Source organism: Diplotaxodon limnothrissa, linkage group LG12 (genome assembly GCF_057381915.1).
Source record: "Diplotaxodon limnothrissa isolate DT_005_m linkage group LG12, D_limnothrissa_male_GT1.1, whole genome shotgun sequence".
In the NCBI taxonomy this organism is placed as follows: domain Eukaryota; kingdom Metazoa; phylum Chordata; class Actinopteri; order Cichliformes; family Cichlidae; genus Diplotaxodon; species Diplotaxodon limnothrissa.
The window spans coordinates 12,195,551-12,220,088 of NC_140607.1; the positions used below are offsets into that span (position 1 = coordinate 12,195,551).

The 24,538-nt window shown below is 41.4% G+C and overlaps 1 protein-coding gene across 1 annotated transcript in view; it reads right to left on the reverse strand.

Moving 5' to 3' along the window:
- LOC146620910 (leucine-rich repeat transmembrane neuronal protein 4) overlaps positions 1 to 22,274 on the reverse strand; it is a 58,475-nt gene extending 36,201 nt beyond the window's left edge. The window contains exons 1-2 of the mRNA XM_085367956.1: positions 22,223 to 22,274; positions 20,161 to 21,701 (exon numbers count right to left, since the gene is read on the reverse strand). Coding sequence (XP_085224082.1) covers positions 20,161 to 21,701; positions 22,223 to 22,274 — 1,593 coding nt within the window. The remainder of the gene's footprint in view (positions 1 to 20,160; positions 21,702 to 22,222) is intronic.
- Between the last annotated feature and the right edge of the window lie 2,264 nt (positions 22,275 to 24,538).

Genomic DNA, 24,538 nt, shown 5'->3' on the forward strand with positions numbered 1-24,538 from the left:
GTCTTCAGTAATGTCAAGCATGTACGGGCATGCAGGATCAATAAGTCCTGATCTCAAATTGATAAAAACGCCCGTCCTCCGGGGTTAAACTCTACAGATCTATCTGTACTAAGGATGCTCTGCAGAACACATAGCCCTGCGCTTTGTTCTTTACTCTGGAGTTTGAATCTATTTGCTACATGAGGAGGAGTAAATCTGTCGGAAGCAACGACTGCCCAAAATCTACTTTTAACTACAGTGGGCCTCATTTTAGCCTTGATGGAGAAGCTTCTGTTTTCTTATGGTGAACCCAAACAACGATCTTTCTCTAACTGGAGGACATATACAATGCTGGACATGAGACAGCAGCTGCTACTGAATGGAGAATCCAAACAAAGTGTAGCCACAAACATGTTTGGGGTTCACTCTGGTACAATAGCCTAGAAATCGGAGTGCTTTCCAGCGCTGGTATTTTCCAGAGAACAAAGAACGCTGGCTCCAGCAGGGGAGAGAGGCCAGCAAAATATTTCCAAGGCGTTCAGAAACATTTCAAAATCACATTATAACCATCATAACATTATAACAGCTGCTGTAATGCTGACCGGTAATAAAATGGTTTGAAAGCGGATCATGCAGCACTGGAAGGCTCTAATTTGTGTTCCATGGTGATACTAGGAGCTCATGAGTAACTCATTGTGAGCAACAATTGAACTGATAAAACTAAATAATTAGAAGAAAATGAGGTGAGCACATAGAGGATTTCCATGCACAGAGGATCTCCATGCGGCTGCTTTGCTGACTGGAGCTGATGAAGTTATCAAAGTGAACAGAGCAGGATGCACACTCACGACCGTTTTAACAACCTTTGACTGTCTTGATTGATCTGAGTGAATCCACGTGCTCACATGCTGACAGCCATATGTGTTACCATGGTCACTGAATGATTTGTATTAATATATGTATCATTTATAAAAGAGGTTAAGGACACTTCCTGAGCAGTTTATAATCAGCAGCTATTGAATTTATGGTAATGCCACATAAAATCATGTCGATGGCCTGCGTGATAATGGATCAGAAACAAACCTCAGTAGGACAGGACTTTCACACATTTAGATCACAATTTTAGACATAGCTGTGTCTTATGTTGCTGTTTACTTCTGTTATTATTCATTCTTTTGCTAGAATGTATAGCCAATTACATGCAATGACTTTATTCACAATCAAGCATTGAAAACACATCAAATGGGAACATGTACTGTTTCAAGGAAAATAGTAGCTTAGTTTGAATTTGATGGAAGCAACAGATCTCTAAAAAGAAATGGGCCAGTGCAAAAAGAGTAAGTAGTACTAAAAAGAATCAGCTGGAGGGACGTTTTGAACTAATTAGGATAATTGGCAACAGGTCAGTAATGTGATTAGAGAATTTAGAGAGTTAGAGTCAAAAATAAAGATGAGCAGATGTTCATCAATTCCCCCAAAATTGCGTCTACAAAATTGTGAAGATTTTGAATATCTCATCATTTACAGTGCATAATATCATGAAAAATCCAGGGAATCTGGAGAAAACTCTGTGCAAGAGACAAGGCTAAAATTCAATATTGGATGCCTGTGATCTTCGAGCCCTCGGGGGCACTGCATTAAAAACAGCATGATCCTGGCATGGAAATCACTGCATGGGCTCAGGAACACTTCCAGAGATCACAGTCTGTGAACATAGTTCACCGTGTCATCTACAAGGCGGCAGGTTAAAGCTCTTTCGTGCAAAGAAGTCGTGTGTGAACATGATCCAGAAATGTCTTCTCTGGGCCAAAGCTCATTTAAAGTGGACTGAGGTAAAGTGGAAACGTGTCCTGTGGTCAGACAAATAGAAATTTGACTCTTTTTTCTTTCTTTTTTTTTTTTGCATAAGATGAACACCACTTCTCCTGCATTAAAGAGGAGAGGGAGCATCCGACTTTTTATCAGCCCTCACTACAAATGCCTGCATTGCTAAAGGTATGAAAGTGCACTAGTGCCTATGGAGCTTTAGAGCAACAGATTTACAAACCAGATGGCGTCTTTTTCAGGGAAGACCTTGCATATTTCACCAAGACAATGCTAAAGCTCATACTGCAGCTATTACAGCAGCATGGCTTTGTAGGAGAAGAGTCCAGGAACTCACCTACCTGCAGTCCAGACATTTCACCAACTGTAAACATTTAGCACATGATGAAATAAGGAAAACAGCAAGCAGCATCCAGGACTGTTGAGTACCTAAAGTCCTACATCAGAAAACATGTAGGGGATGCTACATGATGGCCTCAACTATTTTCCATTCTTGTCACTTTAAACTTGTATTTAGGAAAGGATTGTGGTTTGGGCGTAAAACACACTCCGTCAAAGGCACAAACAATGGACATCTGGTGATCTTTCAACCTTTTTTGTCATAATACAACATTTTTAGCCGTCTACCAAAGTAGATGAGTTTAAATGAACTAGCAAATAGGTTTTCTGTGCATGGACACAAACTGGCTGTACAAAATCAGCTCAACATTTTCAGAAAGTGGACAAGGAGATAACATTGTTCAGCTTTCCTTCTTTAAATTGGCTCATTTGACAAAACTGAATTAGTTCCATTAATTGCATTCAGTTCGTTGGCTGATTGGCATAAATGATGGCTTCACTTTAGAAACCAAGTTCCACTGGCTCTAAATATTCTTCTCATAATCTCTCCCATCTACCTACGTTACAACAGAATTGAATTTTTATGTCAATGTGTCGTTCACAAGTTAATTTGATTGCTGAATTTATTGGCATGGAAAAACTGGCTCATCTCCAAGGAAACTGGCTAATTACGCTTTTTCCCAGTTTATTGCCTTTATTTTGTTTTCCAGCACATGGCCTTGCAGTTTCAGCCTATATAATTTTATAAAAGTATAAGTTCTTTCTGTCAGTTTGTCTTCCTACTTTAAGTTTGGCTTGTTTACTTTTCGCTGTATGGAGAAACATAGCTGGGAAAGGATGTTGGTAAAAAAAAAACACGGTACAAAAACATGAAGTAAGGTACCTGGGGAATGTCGAACTGAAAGAAAAGAAATCCAGAAATCAGCTGAGGTATGTTTAAATTCTGTTCACTCGGAGCACACGTAATCCCAACAGGAATATCTGCCCCACATCCTGCATTGTGTAGACAGCGTTGTTTTTTCGTTTCTGTGAATGACCAAAATTAACTACAATTTTGCCCAGCATGGAGTAAATTTTTTTTTTTTGGTTAATGTATGACTGCTGTCTGCCTACACAAATCCAGAAAGCATTTTAAATTTAGAGTGCTGAAACAGCCCGCTGATCAGAGTGTATTATATCCCTTTTAGATAAGGCAAGTAAAAATATTCTGCCGGAACAAAGGGCTGACCCATTTGTTTGATTTGAAAAGAAGCATTGGCAGCCAGAGTGAAAACGGAGAGATGAATCCCTCCGCTCCCTCCACCTGTTCACAATACATGTCAAAGCAGATTATACGGCAGCAAATATTTAAACATCTCCATAGCATTTAACATCAATATTACACACGAAATGAAATCTGACACATTTCATTCCTTGAGTCAATTTGTTCCATGTGCTCCAACAGCTGTGCGCTTCGGCAAAATTTCATATGAGTTTGATCAAAAGTTTGATTTGTTTAATAAGGCTGGTTCTTGCTCCCCTGCTCTATACAGACATGCTACGCCCACTCTAGCAGTGTGCTGATACACCTTATGTAAGAGATGTATCTGTGTGTGTTTATATACGTGTGGGTCTGAAAAGTGAAGCAAAGCAGAGGTGCTTTAAACTAGCATTCTTTCCCATGGCCAGCAGGAGGTAGCAGTCTATGAGAAAATCGTTCCATTTCATTCATGACCTCAGTATCATCATCATCATCATTTATTTATTTATATAGCACTTTAAAAACACACCTGGTAGACCAAAGTGCTGTACAGTACTAATATGCACATAGTAATAAAACCAGACATAGCAATAAAGTTAAAAAACAATAAAAATATCAGTTACCCACAGAGTTAAAAGCCAGGGAATAAAAGTAGGTTTTTAATAAAGACTTAAAAACTGGCACTGATGCAGCCTGTCTAATATGGAGAGGAAGGTTATTCCAAAGCATCGGCGCGGCAACAGAGAACGCTCGGTCTCCTCTAAGTTTCAGCCGTGACTTTGGGACCGAAAGCAGCAACTGCTCAGCTGACCGAAGGGAACGAGTGGGGACGTGGGGCTTCAACAAGTCAGACAAATAAACAGGTGCCAGACCACTTAGAGATTTAAAAGCCAATAAAAGGACTTTAAAACGGATCCTGAATTCAATTGGAAGCCAGTGTAAAGAGGCCAAAATCGGAGTGATGTGATCAAATTTTCTTCTGCCAGTTAAAAATCGTGCCGCAGCATTTTGCACTAATTGCAAGTGTGACAAAGTGCCCTGCCCAACCCCTGTTAAAAGAGAATTACAATAATCTAAACGTGAGGTAATAAAGGCATGAATAACGCTTTCCAAGTCACGCTTGGAAAGAAAGGGCTTAACCTTTGATAAACGTCTGAGGTGATAAAATGCTAATTTTACCACCCCGTTTACATGGTCATCAAAGGTGAGTGCAGAATCAATTTTAACTCCGAGATTTGTGATCGAACTCTTTAGTTGGGAAGTCAAAGCTGCAAGATCAACATCCAGAGTATGAGAAGAACGATTTGGGCCAAATAAAATTGCTTCAGTCTTCCGATCATTAAAATTTAAAACGTTTTTTGCCATCCATGCTTTGACATCAGTAAGGCAGTCAAGCAGAGGTCCAGTTGGGAGACTATCAGAATGACTAAAAGGTAAGTAGAGCTGGCAGTCATCTGCGTATAGATGGAATGGCACTTTATGCTTTCGGAAAATTGCGCCAAGAGGCAAGAGGTACAATGAAAACAATAACGCCCCAAGAATAGATCCCTGTGGCACACCCCAAAGCAGAGGGGCCACAGAGGATGAAGCCGACCCCAACTTAACACAAAAGGTCCTATTTAAAAGATAGGACTTTAACCACAAAAGTGCCGAACCAGAAATTCCCACACAGTGCTGTAGGCGGGAGATCAGCAAATCGTGATCCACAGTGTCAAATGCAGCTGTCATGTCCAACAAGACCAGCACTGCATATTTACCACGGTCTGTCGCTATCAGGATGTCATTCATAACTTTTACGAGGGCTGTCTCCGTGCTGTGGAATGGCTTAAAGCCGGACTGAAAGATTTCTGACAATTTAGAGTCATTCAAGTAGTCTATCAACTGAGTATAAACAATTCTTTCCAGAATCTTACTAAGAAAGGGAAGCTTAGAGATGGGTCTAAAATTTGATATGACTGAACTGTCTAAGCCTGGTTTCTTAAGTAAAGGATGTATGACTGCATGCTTAAATTCCCTAGGTACTTGACCAGACAAAAGACTAGTATTAATAATGTTCAGAATATGTGGTCCGATGATAGGATATACCTTTTTAAGAAAACGGGGCGGAACAACGTCATTTGGAGAGCCACACGGTTTAGCATTCAACACAAGTTTCTCTAAATCAGATAAAACAATTGGTAGAAAAGCAGAGAACAGACTTGAGCAAGAACCATGCATGGCTGGGTCAGCAATAGGTAGAGTCTCAAACTAGCAACCTTATCCACAAAATAATTAAGAAACTTATTGCACATAACCGCAGAAGAGTGCAAAAGAATATAGCCTTCCGGATTAAGTACAGAATTTATAGTGTTATATAGAACATGAGGGTTATGCGAGCTGGCAGCAATAAGTTGAGAAAAATAGGAGTGCTTGGCAGCCTTTACTGCTCTGATAGACTTTCCAGCTAGTCTTAAGAGCTTCCATAGAGACGCACAGCCTATCTTTTTTCCACTGTCTTTCACATCTTCTACATTCTTTTCTAGCGGCTCTGGTAAAATCAGTTAGCCAAGGACTAGCCTTTGGCTTGCATTGTCTGAATATAAAAGGAGCGACAGCGTCGAGGACAGATTTACAAGCAGAATCCAAACAAGAAACTAATCCATCTGAGGTGGACAACTCAGGAGGATAAGAAATAAATTGGTCAAACAATATGGAAAACCGCTCGGCAGTATCTGAGCCAAAAGCACGATAACATCGAGCAGGTACAGCAAGCTTAAGAACAGGATTAAAAAGAACAATATCACATAAAATAGGCATATGGTCAGAGAACACCGCATCCTCGACAAGTAAACACTTTTTCAATGGGTTTTAAAGTCTTACTGAATCTAGTGTGATGTTACTTTTGTTTCTTCCATTTGGACAGAAATAGATAATAAATGAGACTGTTCTTTAGTCTGTGGCTAACCTGTGATTAACAAGTTAGCTTGCTCTGTCTTTTTATCCTTGGGTAGGTCCACCCCTTGCTTGGGAAGTCACGTTTCAAAGAACCAAAACAACCAATGGTTAAAAGTGCTTAATTTCCATCTTTAGAAGGGCCCCTAATAGGTCAAATGACATTCCTGTTTTTTTAGTGAAACTTTTATGTTGGGTTGCAATTAAAATGTAAATAAAATGCAGATATCCCTCCTCATGATGGCTTGCATTAAGTCCAGATACCATAACTTTTCTTATGTTTGAACTCTGCATTTAATCAATACTTATTATTAATCTCTGGTTCACCTCCACAGTGTGTCTTTTACCCTGCTGTCCTTCCCTCATCCACAGCCGGTGGCAGCAGATAGCTACTCCACCCTGAGCCTGGTTCTGCCAGAGGTTTCTTCCTGTTAAAAGGACATTTTCCCTTCCCACTGTTACCAAGTGCTTGCTCAAACTGGGTTCTTTAATTTACAATATAAAGCACCTTGAGGCAACTGCTGTTGTGATTTGGCGCTTCAGCATAAATTTATTTGAATTATTTTGTTTATCTTTTGGACCTACAGGTTGTATGATCTTATTGTAGTCCTAATTATTTAACAATTTCTATCTAATAGAATCTATCTTACTTATTTGTACTTAGATATTACTTAGTATGTAGTGTGTGGCAGCTCATGCTTTGCACAGCACACTGAAATGTGTTGTATGAATAAAGTTTGACTTGCTTGCTAGGGAGCGTGTCTTCATACCTTAACCCTGCTAATTAATTTTAATGACTCTTGGATCTTGTTCTTTTTTTTGTTTTCACTAACTAGCTTTGGCTAAAAACTGCGTACATATATGCATTAAACGCAACAGTAACTCAGGCGGTAAACACGACAAACCTACCTGCTGAACATCAGCACAGCCACTGTGAGTGTTCTGATATTTATATTTCACTATAAGTGAGGAAGATGGCAGAAGTGTGGCATCATTTTCAGTTTGTGCTGACTGACACACCGTGTCCCATCAGACAGAGTGAGAACATACTGGTATGCTGTAGCTACACGATGTAGAGGTTTTAGTTTCTGGGAAAACACTATTTTTGAGGTAGACGTGAACGTTACATCAAAATTCTTCTGAGGAGAAATGATGAAAGAAACTGTAGTGTCACTCTACAGAGAAGCGTGGAGATACAAATTGCAGTCCAACAACTTACAAGGGCAAGCACTAATGTGCCTAGTCAACATTTCATCATTTCATTCTCTTTTAAATATCACTTTCAAATTCTTTTCAAGGGAATCAAAGTGACACAGAAGGCAGAACTACAGCGTCTCCGTCAAACTGTCTTAATAGCTCTAATTAAATGAATCATAATAAAATGAAGGGCTAAACACGCAGTAACTGCTTCAAGCTGCGATGAAAAATTAACGTGGCTGCTGTGACCATAAAACGGCATAAAATGTTATGTCTAATATTTTCATGTTATATTATTCATTCTCTCTGCGGTGCCCGACTTTTCATAAAGTGCTAGATAAGCTGTCAAATCCTATTAAAGCAGAAGTGTCGCTGACTGAGTGAGGAGAAGCTTAAACTGAGGGAATCCAGGGCGTGTGATTGCTGATTGATAGATACGCCATGATAATAGGACACTCGATATGGGATTCAGATTTTTTGAGAAGTTATTAGAAGTTTACTGATATGTGCAAATACTTTTTTTTTCTTTGAAAAGAGACATTGATCTGGACTCCTTGGGAATTCAAGTAGTTCTTTTGTTCCTCAACTCTGACTCAGACTGAAGACTTGATGGAAAAATCCACCCTTGGATAGACTTACACTGATATGTATCATCAATCTGTAATGTTTTGTGGATGCCAGAAGCGCAGATCTGATGTAAATTGTCTTTCGGGTACCGAACTTCCCTCAAATTGCCACATCTGCTTTGACATCAGCTAGTGATTTCCTGCATTTCCCTGTATGCCTTTTGACGAGCGCCAGGGAGTTGAGGGTCAGGTTGCTTGATTCAGCTGCAGTAGGTAGGTGGAGAGTAAAAATAAAAATAATAAAAAACAAGACATGACTTGTCATGACGCTGCATTGCATTGTGGTCTATTGAGGCGGCTGTCAACTGGAGAAATTGGTTTCTCTGCTTCTTCTAAAATGAATTTCTCTTTTATGATGGATTGTTGAATGCCTGTGTAAAATTGTGGGCCAATCTTTCACAGTGTCTGACACCAAAACTAGATGTACCCCCCTGGAGTTATAGCAATGTGGAAACGTTGAAGCACATGAAAGAGTTCAAACAAAATGAGTCCTGAAAAGAAAAGTACATTCCTCAATACCAGAGTATTACACCTACTTTAGGAAGTAAATCCTTCAAGGCGTTTGTATTAATTGCTCAGATAAGGCTGAAAAGAGACACAGCCTTCGGTTTATTAGGCTGGCCTTGCAAGAAAAATGATTGTCCTCTGATGAAACACCGGAGCATGACTACAGCCGAGGCACCAAAACAACATTGTGCTACTGATCGGTGCTGTTAATAGACACAGGATTACAACTGGTTTACACTGAGAACAAATGTGTAAATGGTGTGCGAAGAGGTTTGCTGGATCATGAAGCATGTAAGCAGCTAGTGGATGGGACTGATAACACTGGAAGAAACGAATACTAGGTAAATTACAGAAATGCTTTAGCTTCGTTTTGCTAGCAAAAGCTGACAGCTAACAAGCTAAGCTAAGATGACGAGCATAGTAAACACTTTCACGCACAGTTAGACTCAAATTGACTAAGAAATCAATTTTAACTAAAGCAGCTAATGCTACACCTCATAATAAACCCAGATAGCTGAACTATGTTGATCACATCCAGATGAAATTGACCGTGTCAGAACAAAAACACTCGGACAGAGCGCCTGATTAAGTAATTTTTCAGACACAGAGATGTTTTTGAGGAGGATTTATCTGCCACACCTGTACTGAATATGAATCAACAGACAGCAGCCAGTTAGCACTCTTACAATGACAGAACTGCACAGTGTGAATCCTTCTTGGTAAATGGACTGGTTGTTATAAAGCGCTTTTTTACTCCAACTGAGCACTCAAAGTGCTTTTCTACAACTTGCCTCATTCACCCATTCATACTAGCACTTTTTTTTCTATGTAAGTGCTTTCTATGTAACATTCACACCATTGGAGAGAGCAACTTGAGGTTAGCGTCTTGCCCAATTAGTAGGTGACCGGCTCTACCTCCTGAGCCACAGCCTCCCCAGGATGAAAGTCTGGAATGGGTGTTGGCTGTACAGTGAGGCAAGTCGTCTAATCCAGAGCTGTGCCATTTTATTCAACATCATAATATCACGGCAAAGGTGACCTTTGATCTTGTGGACAGGAAATGCCTTTTTTTTAAAATTCTGTTAGATATTTGATGAAAAATGAGTTCACAATTAGCATATTTTGTAGACAAAAACATTGTTTTGTTGGGTCACAGTTACCTTTCACCACCCAATTCTAAACAGATCACCCTCGAGTCCAACAGGACGTTTGTTCCAAATTTAAAGAAACCCTCAAGGTGTTCAAGAGAATGACACAGACGGATGAGCCACAAATGCAATGCCTCAGCTGTAGCCAGCAAGGAAGCGTAAAGAATAACCCAGCACACAACACTCAAAGACAGAAGGACACAGCTCGGGCTTATGCGTGGGGTACAAGTGAAGTACAAAGAAAGCAACAACAACAAAAAAAAAGAAATGACAAATTATGTTATTCTGTCAGTAAGACTTTAGCTGAGAAAGAGCTTTGCTCACAAGAAATTGACTCTGCTGTTATTTTATTACAGGAATTTGTTATTTTGGGTGGGTGAGGTAGCAACACAGTGGCGTACAAGATACTGTATCTTAGAGAAACACACACAAAAACACACAGTAGGCTGTATATTAGAACATGTATAGCAGCATCCACTATGTAACAGCATGAATTTAACACAAAAATCGTGAATAATTTAAAAAAAAGAATGTGAAATTGTTTATTTGAAACATTCATTTGGTCAACAACAGCGTGAGCATTAAAAAAAAGACAAAGTACATTAAATTGATATAAGAGGCGCGGCCTTAGGGAGCATCAACAGGAGCCTGTTTTTCCTCCTCCGCCACCCACCAACTCTTCACACAGACTGATCTTTCACCTTTTTCCTGCCCTGCAGGTTTTGCTGTTGAAGAATTTTAATCAGAGTTGCAATAATGGATTTTTTTCTTTCCAGAGAAGAGAGGGGAAATATGTTAGAAATGATGTTAAGATTTAGTAATATTCTTTTTCCAACCAATTACTCGTTTATATTTTGGGCTCCCCCATGAATCTCAAAAGCAGAGGAGGAGGCGCAAGATCCTCTGCCTCCATGGAAAGAGACTCCTCTGATCAAAACATACTTCTAATTAATCACTACTTAATGGAAAAAATGGTCTTGAACAAAAAAAAAAAAAGAAGAAGTTTAATATCGCATTAAATATTCATCATGGTTTGTGTGTGGCTCCAGGAGGGGAGGACCACTGGAGATTGTGTGATGGGGAGGGATGAATTAGTCTGATTTATCTCTGTGGTCTTTTCATTTACTCCCAAATTAGTTTGTGCAAAAAAAGGGGGGCTTCTAATTCCATTTCAAAACTTCCCATTCTTTGTTTCATTACAACATACGTCTCAGTCATGCCAAAGTAGTACCAAATCAACCAATTTGCTCACACAAGACATTTCATCTTAGGGTTAAATGAAGGACTAGGTTATCATGTAATATCAAGTGCATATCACAATTAATGATGTTGTCAATCAGCGCTGGCCTCAATTAAAAATGAAGGTGTGAAGGTCAACAAAATGATGGCTTTCATTTAGTTTTCCTCGGCAGAACGATGCGGGCTCAGAGGAGACTCCCACTTCTCTGGCTTTAAAGCTTTTGCAGGGATCTTTAATGATTAGCCAGAGACACAAACAGCAGTTCGTCGCATGTGTTCTGTAAATAAGTACATCTAACCCAGAGTGAAATTCAATATTGTCTGTGTTGGAGCGTGGAGGAGGAACATCATATTTTCCGCTTGTGCCAGCTTAAGCTATTAGCTGGCTGAGACATGTGCTATTAGCACATCATAATGAGAGTAATAAAATCACGAAAACATCAATCGGATGAAAGAAGAGATGCTAAGATTAATTATGAAACAACACAACTGCCGTATTCATTTTAACAGTCCATGTTAGACTGCAAGCTATTATTACACAGATCTCACGTTGCCTCGACTTGCTGCTAAGTATTCTTCTTTTTTTTTTTGTAATGTATTCCACCTCCTCACCCGAGCAGACATCACACCTCCAAGAGGAACATCTGTCAAAAGTCTGAATCATACATATCGCAGAGTATGTTTATTTGGAGATCTCACCCCACACACACAGCAGCCTGAGAGGTGCTTTACTAAAGATAAGTCTGAGGTCTGATTATGTGCATTTTTGCTAATGAATCCCACTGCAACATTGTAACTCGGCTTGAAATCACAACCTTGACTGGAACGAGGTGGGATATGCTGCATATTTGAGGCTGGTATGAAGTCTCTAAGTAAATGCAGAATGAGGTACGTTTGCAGCTAACAGTGAAGTAAGAACGGGTTCGTTTGAGAAATGCTTTTAACGTTTTAGGCAGACATTTGTTTTGATGATGGCTTGGTTTAGCATAAACACTGAGTATTATTTGTTGGGACTCTACGTTTGTCAAGCATCCAGAGTTTGGAAATATATGTATATGTAAATATGTAGTCTGGTATAGTCTTTTTAGCAAAAGAAAAATTAAAAATGATCTGTATTTACTTTGTTTCATTTATAGATATCTGACACCTTACCTTCTTTGCTATAATGATTGTAGTGTATCTATATAAGTCTGTATGTACTCTCACCTTAACAGGTGGGCCAATCTGAACAAAAGTTTGCACAAACATTGCCATACATAGATTATTTACCATTATTAACATCTATATTTTCATCTATATTATAAATTCTTGGTTTTTTTTTATATCTACATTGTAGAAACAAACAGAAAACATCAAATATATGAAGCAAGATATATGGAATTATGTTACAAAGAAAAAATTGATAAATAACTCTAAAGATTTTTATATTGTAGATTCACAGCTGTGCCTTGTCAGGGTTCATTTGTGGATTTTCTTACCTTCTTAATGGTTGGGACCATTAGTTGTGTTGTGCAGAAGTCAGGCTGGTACACAGCTGACAGCCCTATTTGACAACTGTTAGATTTCCTATTATGGCAAGAACCAATCAGCTAAGTAAAGAGAAACGAGAGTCCATCATTACTTTAAGGACTGAAGGTCAGTCAGTCTAAAACTTTGAATGTGTTCCCAAGTGCAGTTGCAAAAACCATCAAGCACTACGACAAAACTGTCTCACATGAGAACCGCCCCAGGAAAGGAAGACTAAGAGTCACCTCTGCTGCCGAGGATAAATTCATCCGAGTCACCAGCCTCAGAAAGTTAACAGCACCTCAGATTAGAGGCCAGATAAATGCCACACAGAATTCCAGTAGCAGACACATCTCGCAGCAGGACCCGACGGCATCCCAGGTCGTATCCTCAGAGACTGCACATACCAGCTAGCTCCTGTGTTCACTGAGATATTCAACATCTCTTTATCTCAGTCGGTCATCCCCACATGCTTTAAAGAGTCCATCATTGTTCCTGTCCCGAAGAAACCCCACCCTGCTTCTCTCAATGACTATCGCCTTGTAGCCCTCACCTCAGTAGTGATGAAGTGCTTTGAACGCCTGGTCAGAGACTTCATCATTTCTTCACTACCAGACACACTGGACCCACTACAGTTCGCTTACCGTCCAAATCGTTCCACAGACGATGCCATCTCTCATCTCCTCCACACATCACTCACTCACTTGGACACTAGAAGGGGGAATTATGTTAAAATGCTCTTCATAGACTACAGCTCTGCATTTAATACCATAATTCCCTCCACCTCACCACCAAGCTGGAGCATCTGGGACTCAGCTCATCTATGTGTCAGTGGATCTCCAACTTCCTAACTGGCAGACCACAGGCAGTAAGGATGGGCGGACATGTCTCAGCCTCCACCACTCTCAGCACTGGAGCCCCCCAGGGGTGTGTTCTGAGCCCCCTGCTGTACTCTTTGTACACATATGACCATGTGGCCACTACCAGCTCCACCACCATCATCAAGTTTGCTGACGACACCGTCGTGGTGGGCCTGATCTCTGATAACAACGAGACGGCCTACCTGAAGGAGATTAGGAATCTGGAGAACTGGTGCCAGAGGAACAACCTCCTTCTAAACGTCAGTAAGACAAAGGAGCTGATAGTGGACTTCAGCACTAAGCAGGAGAGGAACTACCAGACCCCCCGTCATCAACGAGTGCCCAGTGGAGAGAGCGGACAGCTTCAAATACCTCGGAGTTCACATCACGCAGGACCTGTCATGGTCCTGTCACATCAACACCGTGGTGAAAAAGGCCCGTCGGCGTCTCTACCACCTCAGACGCTTGAGAGACTTCCAACTGCCCTCCAAGGTGCTCAGGAACTTTTACTCGTGCACCATAGAGAGCATCCTGGCGGGAAACATCTTAACCTGGTTCGGGAACAGCACCATGCAGGACAGATGAGCTCTACAGAGGGTTGTGCGGTCAGCTGAGCGCACCATCCGCTCCGAGCTCCCTGACCTGCACTCAATCTACAGCAGGCGGTGCTGGACCAAGGCCAGGAAGATCGTGAAGGACCTCAGCCATCCCAACAACGGACTGTTCTCTCTGTTGAGGTCAGGAAAGCGATTCCGCTCCCTGAAGACCAACACAGAGAGACTGAGGAGGAGCTTCTTCCCGCAGGCGATACAGTCTCTCAATCACACCACCACACAGTACATTAAATGAGAAGGTTTGGTTGATCTGGAATAGCTCTGACTAGTACTTTATATTACTGTAACTTTTATTGTTTACTGATTACTGTTACTGTAATCACATTATATTTTTCGTAACACAGTAATGTCATGCATTGCATAGCAGCCAGAGCCTGACCTTCAGCAGGTAACAAAGGCAGTGAGGGGCAGTCAAGCTTGTAGGATTGAAGCCTGTGCGTGTTCCTATAGTAGAATGTCAGTGGAGCTTTCTTTAAAGTCTCTCTTTGAGCTGGTTTTCAACTTTTCTTTGTGTTGTCGGCTTTGTGTTCAAATGCTGAAACATTGAAAGAAAGGTCGTATGTATGTCCTCATTAGGAAAGAGATTTGTGTCAGTGTGTGGGACTGTAGCCTAAGGGTTATATTGTTAACTAGTGATTATGTGACAGTGTATTTCAGACCATCTTATGGAGTAACATGAAAGTAAAGTAATGAGAAGTGTAACACATTTTTTTTCCGCCGGGGAGTAATTAAGTAAGGTAAAGCATTACTTTTTAAGAAAAAACACTGGTGTTTAGTTCCAGCTTGATTTTAGGAGACTATTAAATGTAACAAAGATTAAAAGCCACTGTACCCTTTTTCATCCTGAGCTCACACTGCACAGTCCTAACAGCCTTCAATAATAAAGTAGGGCTGCCTGTACGCAGCCTGAAAGGGTAGAAGCATGATAGAGAAAGTCTACATCTGCTTGCTAACCTTATTGCTTTAAGCACAGCGAAACTACAAGTGACTCAGACTATGACAGAAACAATGTTCGGAGATCATTCTGAAATATGAAAATGAAAGCGTATGCAGCGGTACCATCCATATTATGAAGCTCCCTGATGTCAAGTATCCTTTAAACATGAAAATATTTGTATTCTGTTGTGTTTCAATGCAATTAATTTGTCTTATCTTAGCAATAAAAATATTTTTAAAAAATTTAAAAACCCTATGTATTTTTATAGAATTATATGTAATTATATTCCTTATATGCACACGAGATAAACATGCAATGTGTATATGTATACAGTATTAAAATGTAACACCTCAAATCTGCTTAATATTCTTGATCATACACAGAAGTCTTTCTTTCTTTTTTTAACATCACCACAGGCCACTGAAAAATTATGTTGTATAATAGCCATTACAGCCAATTCACTTAATAGTCTGTTTCTTCCTGCATTTTGCTGCAGTTGAGTTTTAATGGAGCTGACTGGAGTCCATTTTTCACAAAATCATCAGGTATGATAAAAGCGAAGCAGTGTACTTCTGTGTGTCCGTGGATCATTGCCACCCAGTCTTGCAGGTACAGTAATTTTCAATTCTACCAAACAAGAAGACAACTGAGCAAAATAAAAATTAATGGCATAAAGAGACTTTTTTTTAAGGAAAAGACCCCCCCCCAAAACACATTTCATTTGCTATACTGCACGTGCCTTATTTTTCAGTGTTGTATTGTGTTGTCTATTGTGTGAGAGGTTTAGATCAGTGTGCACAGTCGGGTGTGCACTCACTGATGTAAACCCTCAAAGTTCTTTATCCCTTAGGATTATAATAATGTATGCATTGATTACTCACTAAATATGGCCTGATCTTCATCTAAATCACAATTATAAACAAACACAATTTGACTAAACTAATAACGCACAAAATCAAAGTCTTTAAGGAACACATTCGGGAATAATTCACTAGAAACAATAAGTAACCTCGTTATTAATGACTCCTCCACTTCCATTAAGGAGATTGGATTTGAAGTGTGGGTTGTGGAGGTTCCTATCTCTAAAAATATGGCCATTCTAAGACTGCTTACTGACAAAGTCTGCACTGAAGACAGACTGGTTGGTGTGAGCTGTTCCTCGATCACAACAACTTTCAGTGGATCTTAGAAGAAGCATTATAAAGATGCACGAAGCCGTTAAAAGGTTACAAAACCAATTCTAAAGACCTGGGTGGTCATCAATCCACAGACAGACAAATTGTCTAGATAATGGAGGAAAGTCAGGACTTTTTTGGCTCTCGCTAAGGGTCCTGCAAAGATCACAGCAAGAGCACAACATGCAATCCTGAAAGATGTGAAAAGAGATCTAAGGTTAAAAGCAAAGCACCTGCAGAATTGTTTACAAGTGGCAAGGTCTTTATTCATGTGTCCACTATAGGAAAAACACTGAATAAGAATGAAACACACCACAGAATGAAACCACTGATCTACAAAGCTGTAGTTTGTTACACACTTTTTGTTGTCTGGACAAATAACACAAAAGTTGAAACTTTTTTTGGCTGCATGTGTGATTGTATGGATCAACAAAATTAAGGATTTTTAAAGAAGACGCTGTAAAATTAAGACACTGTGTCCCCAAGTACGCATGACTTGAATAGGGCCGTGTAATCAGATGAACTGAAACAGTTTTTAAAACAGGTGGAATCACCCAACGTCATCCTCACTGTGGAGCAACTCTCATCAGCATTAATCACAAAGGTCTAATGGAACTTGTTATTGCTAAATGAACCTCTGCACACTCACTTTTTCACCCAACACTGTAGAGGATTTTTCTGTGTGTTCAATAAAGACAGGAAAAGCGTTCCAGTCATATTAGTTAAGTAGTCAAATTTCATTTGTCTGTAACTGTGACTTAGATGAAGTGAACACCTTATTTCATGACTAATCAATGCAGGAATCCAAAGGATTTCTTGCACCTGTAGTTTGCTAAGTGATGTGTTAAAAAAAATGACACACACTTTTTTTTTACTGGTCCATTTTACTGATGTCTGTAGCCTTTATTTGGAAACAAATACCAAAGACTGTCAAAACTCTCTTCACTTGACGGCAGCCAGCCTTCTGTGCATTTACGCAGAGATGAAGTGCAAGCTGCCATCTTGGCAAGTAGAGACAGTGTATGTTTATCATCCATCATGCTTGATACTTATTTCTGACATTTCGAAGGCCAGGCTCGTATTATGGTGTCCACAAATTAAACAAATGTTTGCTGAACAAAATGCGCCCCCAGATACAGAGTTCGTCCCAGGAAAACACTGATTAGGTCCACAGGAGCCATTAGTTTTTAATATAACCAGGAGGGGGACACTCTAACTGCAAATGCGAGGAAAGGAAAAAGGAACAACTTTATGCATGAATGAAGCTTGTGCTGGCCTCGAACGCATCAGAATGTTGACAAACCCTGCCAGCTGGAAAATTAGTTGATTTTTAAAAGTAATTATTTAGGCTTGTCTTTTGGACAACAGTGGTGTCAGTCCGTCGCACCGGCAAGTTCTTTTTCCTCACTTCACTCACCTTTTTCACAGGCCACATTAATTATCTCTGAGCAGGATCTCCTCACCTTATTAATGCTTGCAGATTCCACCCTAGTACAAGAATTGCCTTTGGCTGAGACGGTGGGATTCTCACCATAATATTTTCTGAAATAACTTTGCAGGGGATTATCTGTGGGTGGACAGCTACCACTGCAGCTGCTCTATGAGCTCAGAAGTGGATAGCATACAAGGAAGAGAGAGGGTTTTTATTTATTTTTTTAAATTTTTAAATAGTGTGCCACAGGAAGACCACAGAATCGCACGGTTCAAAGTGTTCATCAAAATTCACAGCCTGCGAGTTCAGTTCGCAGTGTCGAAGCCAACCTGCTGAGCTGTGCTGGAGTAAATCTATAGAAACAAATTAACTCCACGTCTGTTGGTCTGGGCATGTGCAGAAGATAACAGGCTTCAATTACAAAGCTCTTTCTCCTAATTGAAAATGCAGCTAATAGCTTAAGTGCTTGCTATCTGGAATAGCTAAAATAATGTGCGGGGAGTGCAGCGGATTCTGGCGTTTACAATACACTCCTGAGAAGAAGGTTTGAGCCCTCGGGCAGCCTTTTACAGCATCTCTCCCACGTTCATCTCACTTGCCACTTTGCACTCTGTGGCTCTTAATAAAAACTGAAAAATGAATTCTCGTGTGTCAGAAGAGACTTTGCCTGCACTGTGATGCAAATAGCCCAAGACACTATTGATGAGCACGATGGCAGCAACGTTCATAGCTAATGCACACGACGATCTAGTGGGCACATTTTTACAGCAACTTAAACAAGCACGACAAACCTGCAGGTGGTTTCACAGGTGTCCGGCTCTAGCATGTGTTCTTACATTGCATTGCTGTGTTTGGCATGAAATGTAACACGCACAGAGGTAACAAAAAAATGGAAAAGAAAAAAAATCCCATTACATTTTTAACAACTCATGCTGCTCCCTTGAGCTGTAGAGGGCAAGGAATAACAAAGCTGAGGGAAGTCTCGGCTCCTTACCTCTGATGGGCTATTAGTTATTCCAGCTAGCAGAAGCCCCATTAGGTCTGCCATTTAATGCTCCCACGCCACATTCGCACATGAAAGCTACAAGATTGATAAGCCGACCATCTCACCTCCAGCTTCCCTTGCGCTTGAGAAATGCTCTGCCACAGATAATCTGACAAAGAGCTGATTTAGCTACCCGCGCACCTTGTACCAAGTGACATTTCTGAAAACAATGAAACATATGTGTGCGGGCCTTTTTACAGTGACTTGAGTAAAGGGCACAGCAAGAACCTAACTGGTGCTACAGCACAATCCACTGACATGAAACATCTTATAAAATGCTTTACATGGTGTATGTAGAGTATAGAAAATGAGCTGTGCTGCAGCGAGATAAAACTTTGTCTCTGAGCTGCGCTGACACAGACAACGGAGAAGAAAGATGTCTCCCGTACTAAACAGCATGTCTGGTTATTCTGACAAAAAGGTGCTCGCAAAGATTCCAGCGACTCCACATCTTTCCCAGCACAACATGTTCTGTTAATCACACTTAACCACACTGCCAAATGAAAAAGAAGAAAAAAGAAAAGCTGCTGGACAAAAGAAGACAGATACAGAGCATTTGGAGAGAAAATAAAGAATACATGGGCAAAAAAAGTGCCTAATTAAACACGAGCAAATTGATTAGCCTTTCTGTCTCGATCCCTTAGTGCCACGCAGGGGGCTCACAATCTGTCACGTGGAGGAAGTCTGGTTTTAGTGCAAGGATTTTAAAGCCAATTCCATGAGTAAAAGTTTCACAGGAGTAAACAGTTTCTTTATAATGCTGAGATTAAACAAAAGTAGCATAATGCAGTCCCCTCCTGCAGCGTTACACAAAAACCGGGAAAAATGCAAGCCCAAATGCATAATTTATCTTTTATTTGGCTGCAGGCCTTCATAGTGTTCCCCAGCCTGTGGTGACTGTTTGAACTTTGTAAGTTAAACTAATGAGGAAAAAAACCTAAGCACACAATTGCTAAAGGCTAGGGGGGGAAAAAGCAAAGAAAATGAGATTTACAATCAGCTGGTGTGATTGTAAATATTGGCACACTTCAGACATTCGCAAACAAACATCAAGACTCACACGATTTGCACGTTTGCCGCTACAGCTGTGGCAGCAAGCACACAGGATAGGAGAGGACCATCTGCACAGTGACTTGATCCAATCGGTTTACACCGGTTCGTTCAGGACGGCAAGCAGTTTTGGGAAAATAAAAAGTCTGAGAATACACAGATTCATCAATGAGATGTTTTGTGTCAGGAGTGAAAGATGGAGCCACTTTGCGTGTAATGCATCTTACTGTAAGTTACCAATGAGGAGGAGCTGCCGCTGCACTCGCAGCTAATGGGTATCATATTTTAGCAATAATATTGCATGACTCAAAACAACAGCTGGGTAATCGAATGGAACTGAACAAACCCAGCATAATGCAAAACAAGTCACCATGCACTGCCCTTTGCGTCCTTATCCTATTACAGACAGAAGCAGAGGAGAAAACAATTTTTTTTCACCCTGCAGATCATTAGAAAATTTACCTCTTATGCCTCGCAGTGGAAATGGATTTTTGGAGGGCAACGGTCATACCTCACATTCCCTGGAGCCTGAGATGGTGTATGTGTAAGGTCCTGTCCCATTAACCAGCACATCCATAGTCTCTGAGTGTGAAGGCTTGTAGTCCACATAGTACTCTTGCAGTGGTGAATTAAAGGAGCGCTCGGTCTCCCGTGCCTTTTTCTGGCGCTTCTTAACCGCAGAGCGCTGCTGAAGCTGTTTGATGCTGCTGGGATAGCGCTTCCACGACACATAGATAACCAGCAGAATTATAGCCACAGATAAGAAGAGGGCCACGCTACCGGCTATGATCTTGTGGAAGGACACATACTCGGTGTCTGGTAATGGGATAGTGGGGGAGGCCTCGGAAGGAGTTGGAGAGGCTGTCCTGTTCCAGGTTAGCTTTTTATCCACCGCAGACTGCGTGGGGAGAGGTTTCAGCTCAGGCTGAAACGCCGTTGTGAGGGGCAATGTCGTTGAGGGGATAGGGGTCGGAGTTGCAGTACAGATGTTGTAGGTCTCCACCACATCTGTAACTTTCTCTCCTTGTGCCTCCTTAGGGCTGGTACATATCATTGTAAACTCCTTGTTACCCTTGAAGGCTTTGAGCCAGGACACCAGAGGGCAAACGTTGGGGTTACAGTACCACAAATTACCGGCCAAACTGATGGTTGTGAGGGAGATCCAAGCATCCACTGTCTGCTGAGAGACATTAGTGAGCTTGTTGGAGTCCAGGTTGAGAGTCTGAAGGTTAGGCAGGCATTGAAATGTGCTTGGATCCAACACTTGGAGCTCATTTCCTGAGAGGTCCAACTTCTGCAAGGAAGTCCACATCCATGGCAGGCCCTGCGTTAGCAGTTTGATGCGGTTCCACTGCAGATAGAGAGCCCGCAGGTTAGTCAGGCGAGGGAAATGAGCGAAATTTATCTTAGAAAACTGGTTGTGCTCCAAATGGAGCTCGATGAGCTTCAGGAGTCCCGCAAAGGCATTACGTGTGAGGCTTCTCAACCTGTTGTAGCCAATATCGAGGAACTCCAGGTTACGGCAGTCGAGGAAAACGCGCATCGGGACTGTTTTTAGGGAGTTTGACCTCAAGTGTAAACTGAGTAGCTTCCGTAAACCCCAGAACTGATTAGGCTGGAGGACCTGCAGTTTGTTGTAGGAAAGGTCTAGGTTACGCAAATTCGGGACGTCGTGGAAAGTGTTGTTTTTCAGCTGCGTGATCTTATTGGAGCTGAGAATCAGTTCTTTGAGCCTCCTTATCCCGTGGAAAGCCTGGCCATCCACGGCATTGATGTAGTTGTGGTCAAGATAGAGCCAAACTAGTTGACTGAGGCCCGCAAACTGGTGGGCTCTAAGGCTCACCAGGCTGTTATAACGCAAAGACAGGCCCTGTGTGCCGACAGACACGTTGTTTGGCACGTCACGGAAGGCATTGGACTCGCAGTATATTATTTTCCCATCACATCGACAGCTCTGGGGGCAGGGACGCTCACGGATGCCGCTTGGAACAGCAAGCAGCCAGGAGGGCACCACCACAGTGAACACAAGCCATCTGAAAAGCACAAAAAGTCCTGCAGACACACAGGAAAGTGAGAGGTTTATGAGTACAGAACATGTATCACACAGAACCATGTAGACTACACGGACTAGAAGGGAATAAAAGAGATGAAAATAGAATGTGCACAATTTTTGAGTCGAGCAACTGAATATGTTCTGAGACATTTGCAGGGGGGGATTTTCCTGCCTACTTAATTTGCACTGGAGCATTCATGGCGCGCACACACACACACACACACACACACACACACACACACACACACACACACACACACACTTATGTTCAGCCAAAGTCATGCTCTTGGAAAGGTGATTGATAAACCACACGCATGATGCACAATGTGACAAACAGTTGCTGAGAGAAAAGCCTCCTTTCGGATTCCCCTGCCTGCAGTCATCAGTCATAAACCGCAGGGGGGGCACAGACGCCAGCGACACCAGCTCTAAGTGAATTGTAGTTAGGCAAAAGACAAAAAAGACTGCGCAGGAATGAACCCTTTAAGCACCCTGCGGAACAGATTTTGGCTATACATACCCATATTTGCTCGGTGTCGGCTCTTCCTCTTGCTCAGGGATCTCTGTTGCATGCGTCTCCGGTGCACATGTTTAGACGCACTCGGCGTTTTGCCCAAATAGTTGGACACTTAACCAGGACGCTCGTCTGCGCGGATAAAACGGACACTTTGCGCCGAAGCCGGATCCGCTCTACTTGCAATCGCACACCTGTCGGAGATAAGAGCAGCTCCAAAAGGTGTGCATCAGCCTCCCTGTCTGTAGTTTCCTACATTACCGCACAACATCAGCTCGATAACGCGTATTTTTTTTTCTCCCGAAAGCCCTCGGATGGATGCGCTCAAGCTCGTATCCTCGTGAGAGTGACAGTTTAGCGCCTGTCGTGGGAGGCTATTAAAAAAACAGTCTAAACACCGAGTCGCCAATTGTTGAATCTAGGTTAAGTGGCAGAGCGAGAGAGACGGGGAGAAAAAACACTGGAAAACGACCAAGTGAAGAAATCTGAGAGGGATAAACTGTGGTCCAAAGCCGATAAGTTGGTTATATCCCGCTTCAGGCGTGGACAGTGGAGAGAGAGTGGGGGGGGAAAGAAGCAGGCTGCTGTGGATTAGAGCCGTTAACCGTCGCATTAAAAATAAATCAATTGTACAGCAACAGGAATGATGTTGGTGTTAGATTATTACGGAGCTCGCCGGTGCTCGGTTTCAGGACTTGAGATGCCCTCTTCTGGTCGCAGAGTGGCACTCCGCAACCGGAAAAACCTAAAGTAGACTTCATTGTTATCACAAACGCAGCCTGCATATCAATTATAGAGGGAATGGGAAGCCTGTTAGCTTTTTGTGTGGATATTTGTGAAGATGTGCCGCAAGATGTGCGTTCATTAGAATTAAACCCCACCAAATTTAAGATTATAATGAGCGAAGAAATATTATGTAACTTTAATGCCCTGATTTTCTTTCTCTTTTTTGGGGGGCACATATGAATCTTAAGAGGCATAGGCAGAGGCAGTCATTATACAGCACAGTCCTGTTTAATATTCCATTATCTTTTGCTTGAATATTATTGCTATTTAAGAACCATTTGGCCGCTGGAGGTAGTTAATTTAAACCTTTATACTACTTAGTTTTCTTTGTAAGTCTGCACATATTTTGAGGTTCGCCACGTGTGTTTCTTTCAAGTAGATGATTAAGAAACAGAGGACGGAGGAGCAGGAGGGGTTCTGGGATAAATATCCAAGGAAAATGCGAGGACCTCAAACGCAAACTTCATTATTTTGGCGAAGTCCACGCACAGATTGTTTTCCTCACCGGTAATTAAGTGGAATTATGCAGTGAGTTTTACTCTATCTGAGCCTGCATCGAAGGGTCTATTGGCAAAATCTGTTAATGTGGGTTTTTAATTAGGACTTCGGCAGGTGGGCCTGTAACAAAAAGGTCAGCTTGTTAAGAAGTTGTTAAGGAGTTGGTGGTAAAATAAATCACACATGCAGCCTGCAGTCTGCCTTGTACAGGTAGGATGCAGGTTTTAGATCATATCTGTTAAACATTTCTCAATCTCCATATCACTTTTGTTATTTATTTTCTGAATTAATGTATTTTGCAATGAAGGTTTTGTTGACATTTGCTACATTAGCATTCCAAATGCTCTCTTTTAGTCTTATGATACATTTATGAGCAAGAAAAAGTGTAAAAAATTAAGTAGGAGCTCACTAGGAACTCTTTATTGGTAGTGATACTGAAATACATCATGCGTAAACAAAGGATGCTCTCAAGGCTTCATAATGGGACTTTGAGTCCGGGTCAAAGTCATCATTTCTAATGGGTCCCTCTGCCCCTGCACTTAATGAGCAGCGTAATTACCAGTAATGGACATTAATGAATATTTGAGCTCAAATCACAAATAGTTTGTGACAAAGAAATTGCTTAAACTAAAATAAAACGGATGCATGTAGCACTTCGCCATCAGTCACTGATTTAATTTCCAGTGTTAGATCGATAAGCTAACTGGAGGTGAAGGGCAGGGCATTAATCTAAAGACACACACACACACACATACACAATCACTTTCTCTGGCATGGGCACATATGTAACTGAAGGAGTGGCAGTGACGGTAGCAGAGCTTTTACCCTTCAGTGTGCTGTGCAGTCACCTCACAATCATCTGTGTGTTTAGAACCATCTGATGGTGCTTCCAAACTTTCATTTCTGAAATGTTTATGTATTCTTAAGCAGACGTGTAACACCGTGTGGTGCAAAACAGTAATATAAGCAGACAGCTCTCGAACGTGTACACGTGTAAAGCAGGGTTATACGTAGGGTTTGTTATCTGGGGAATGATTT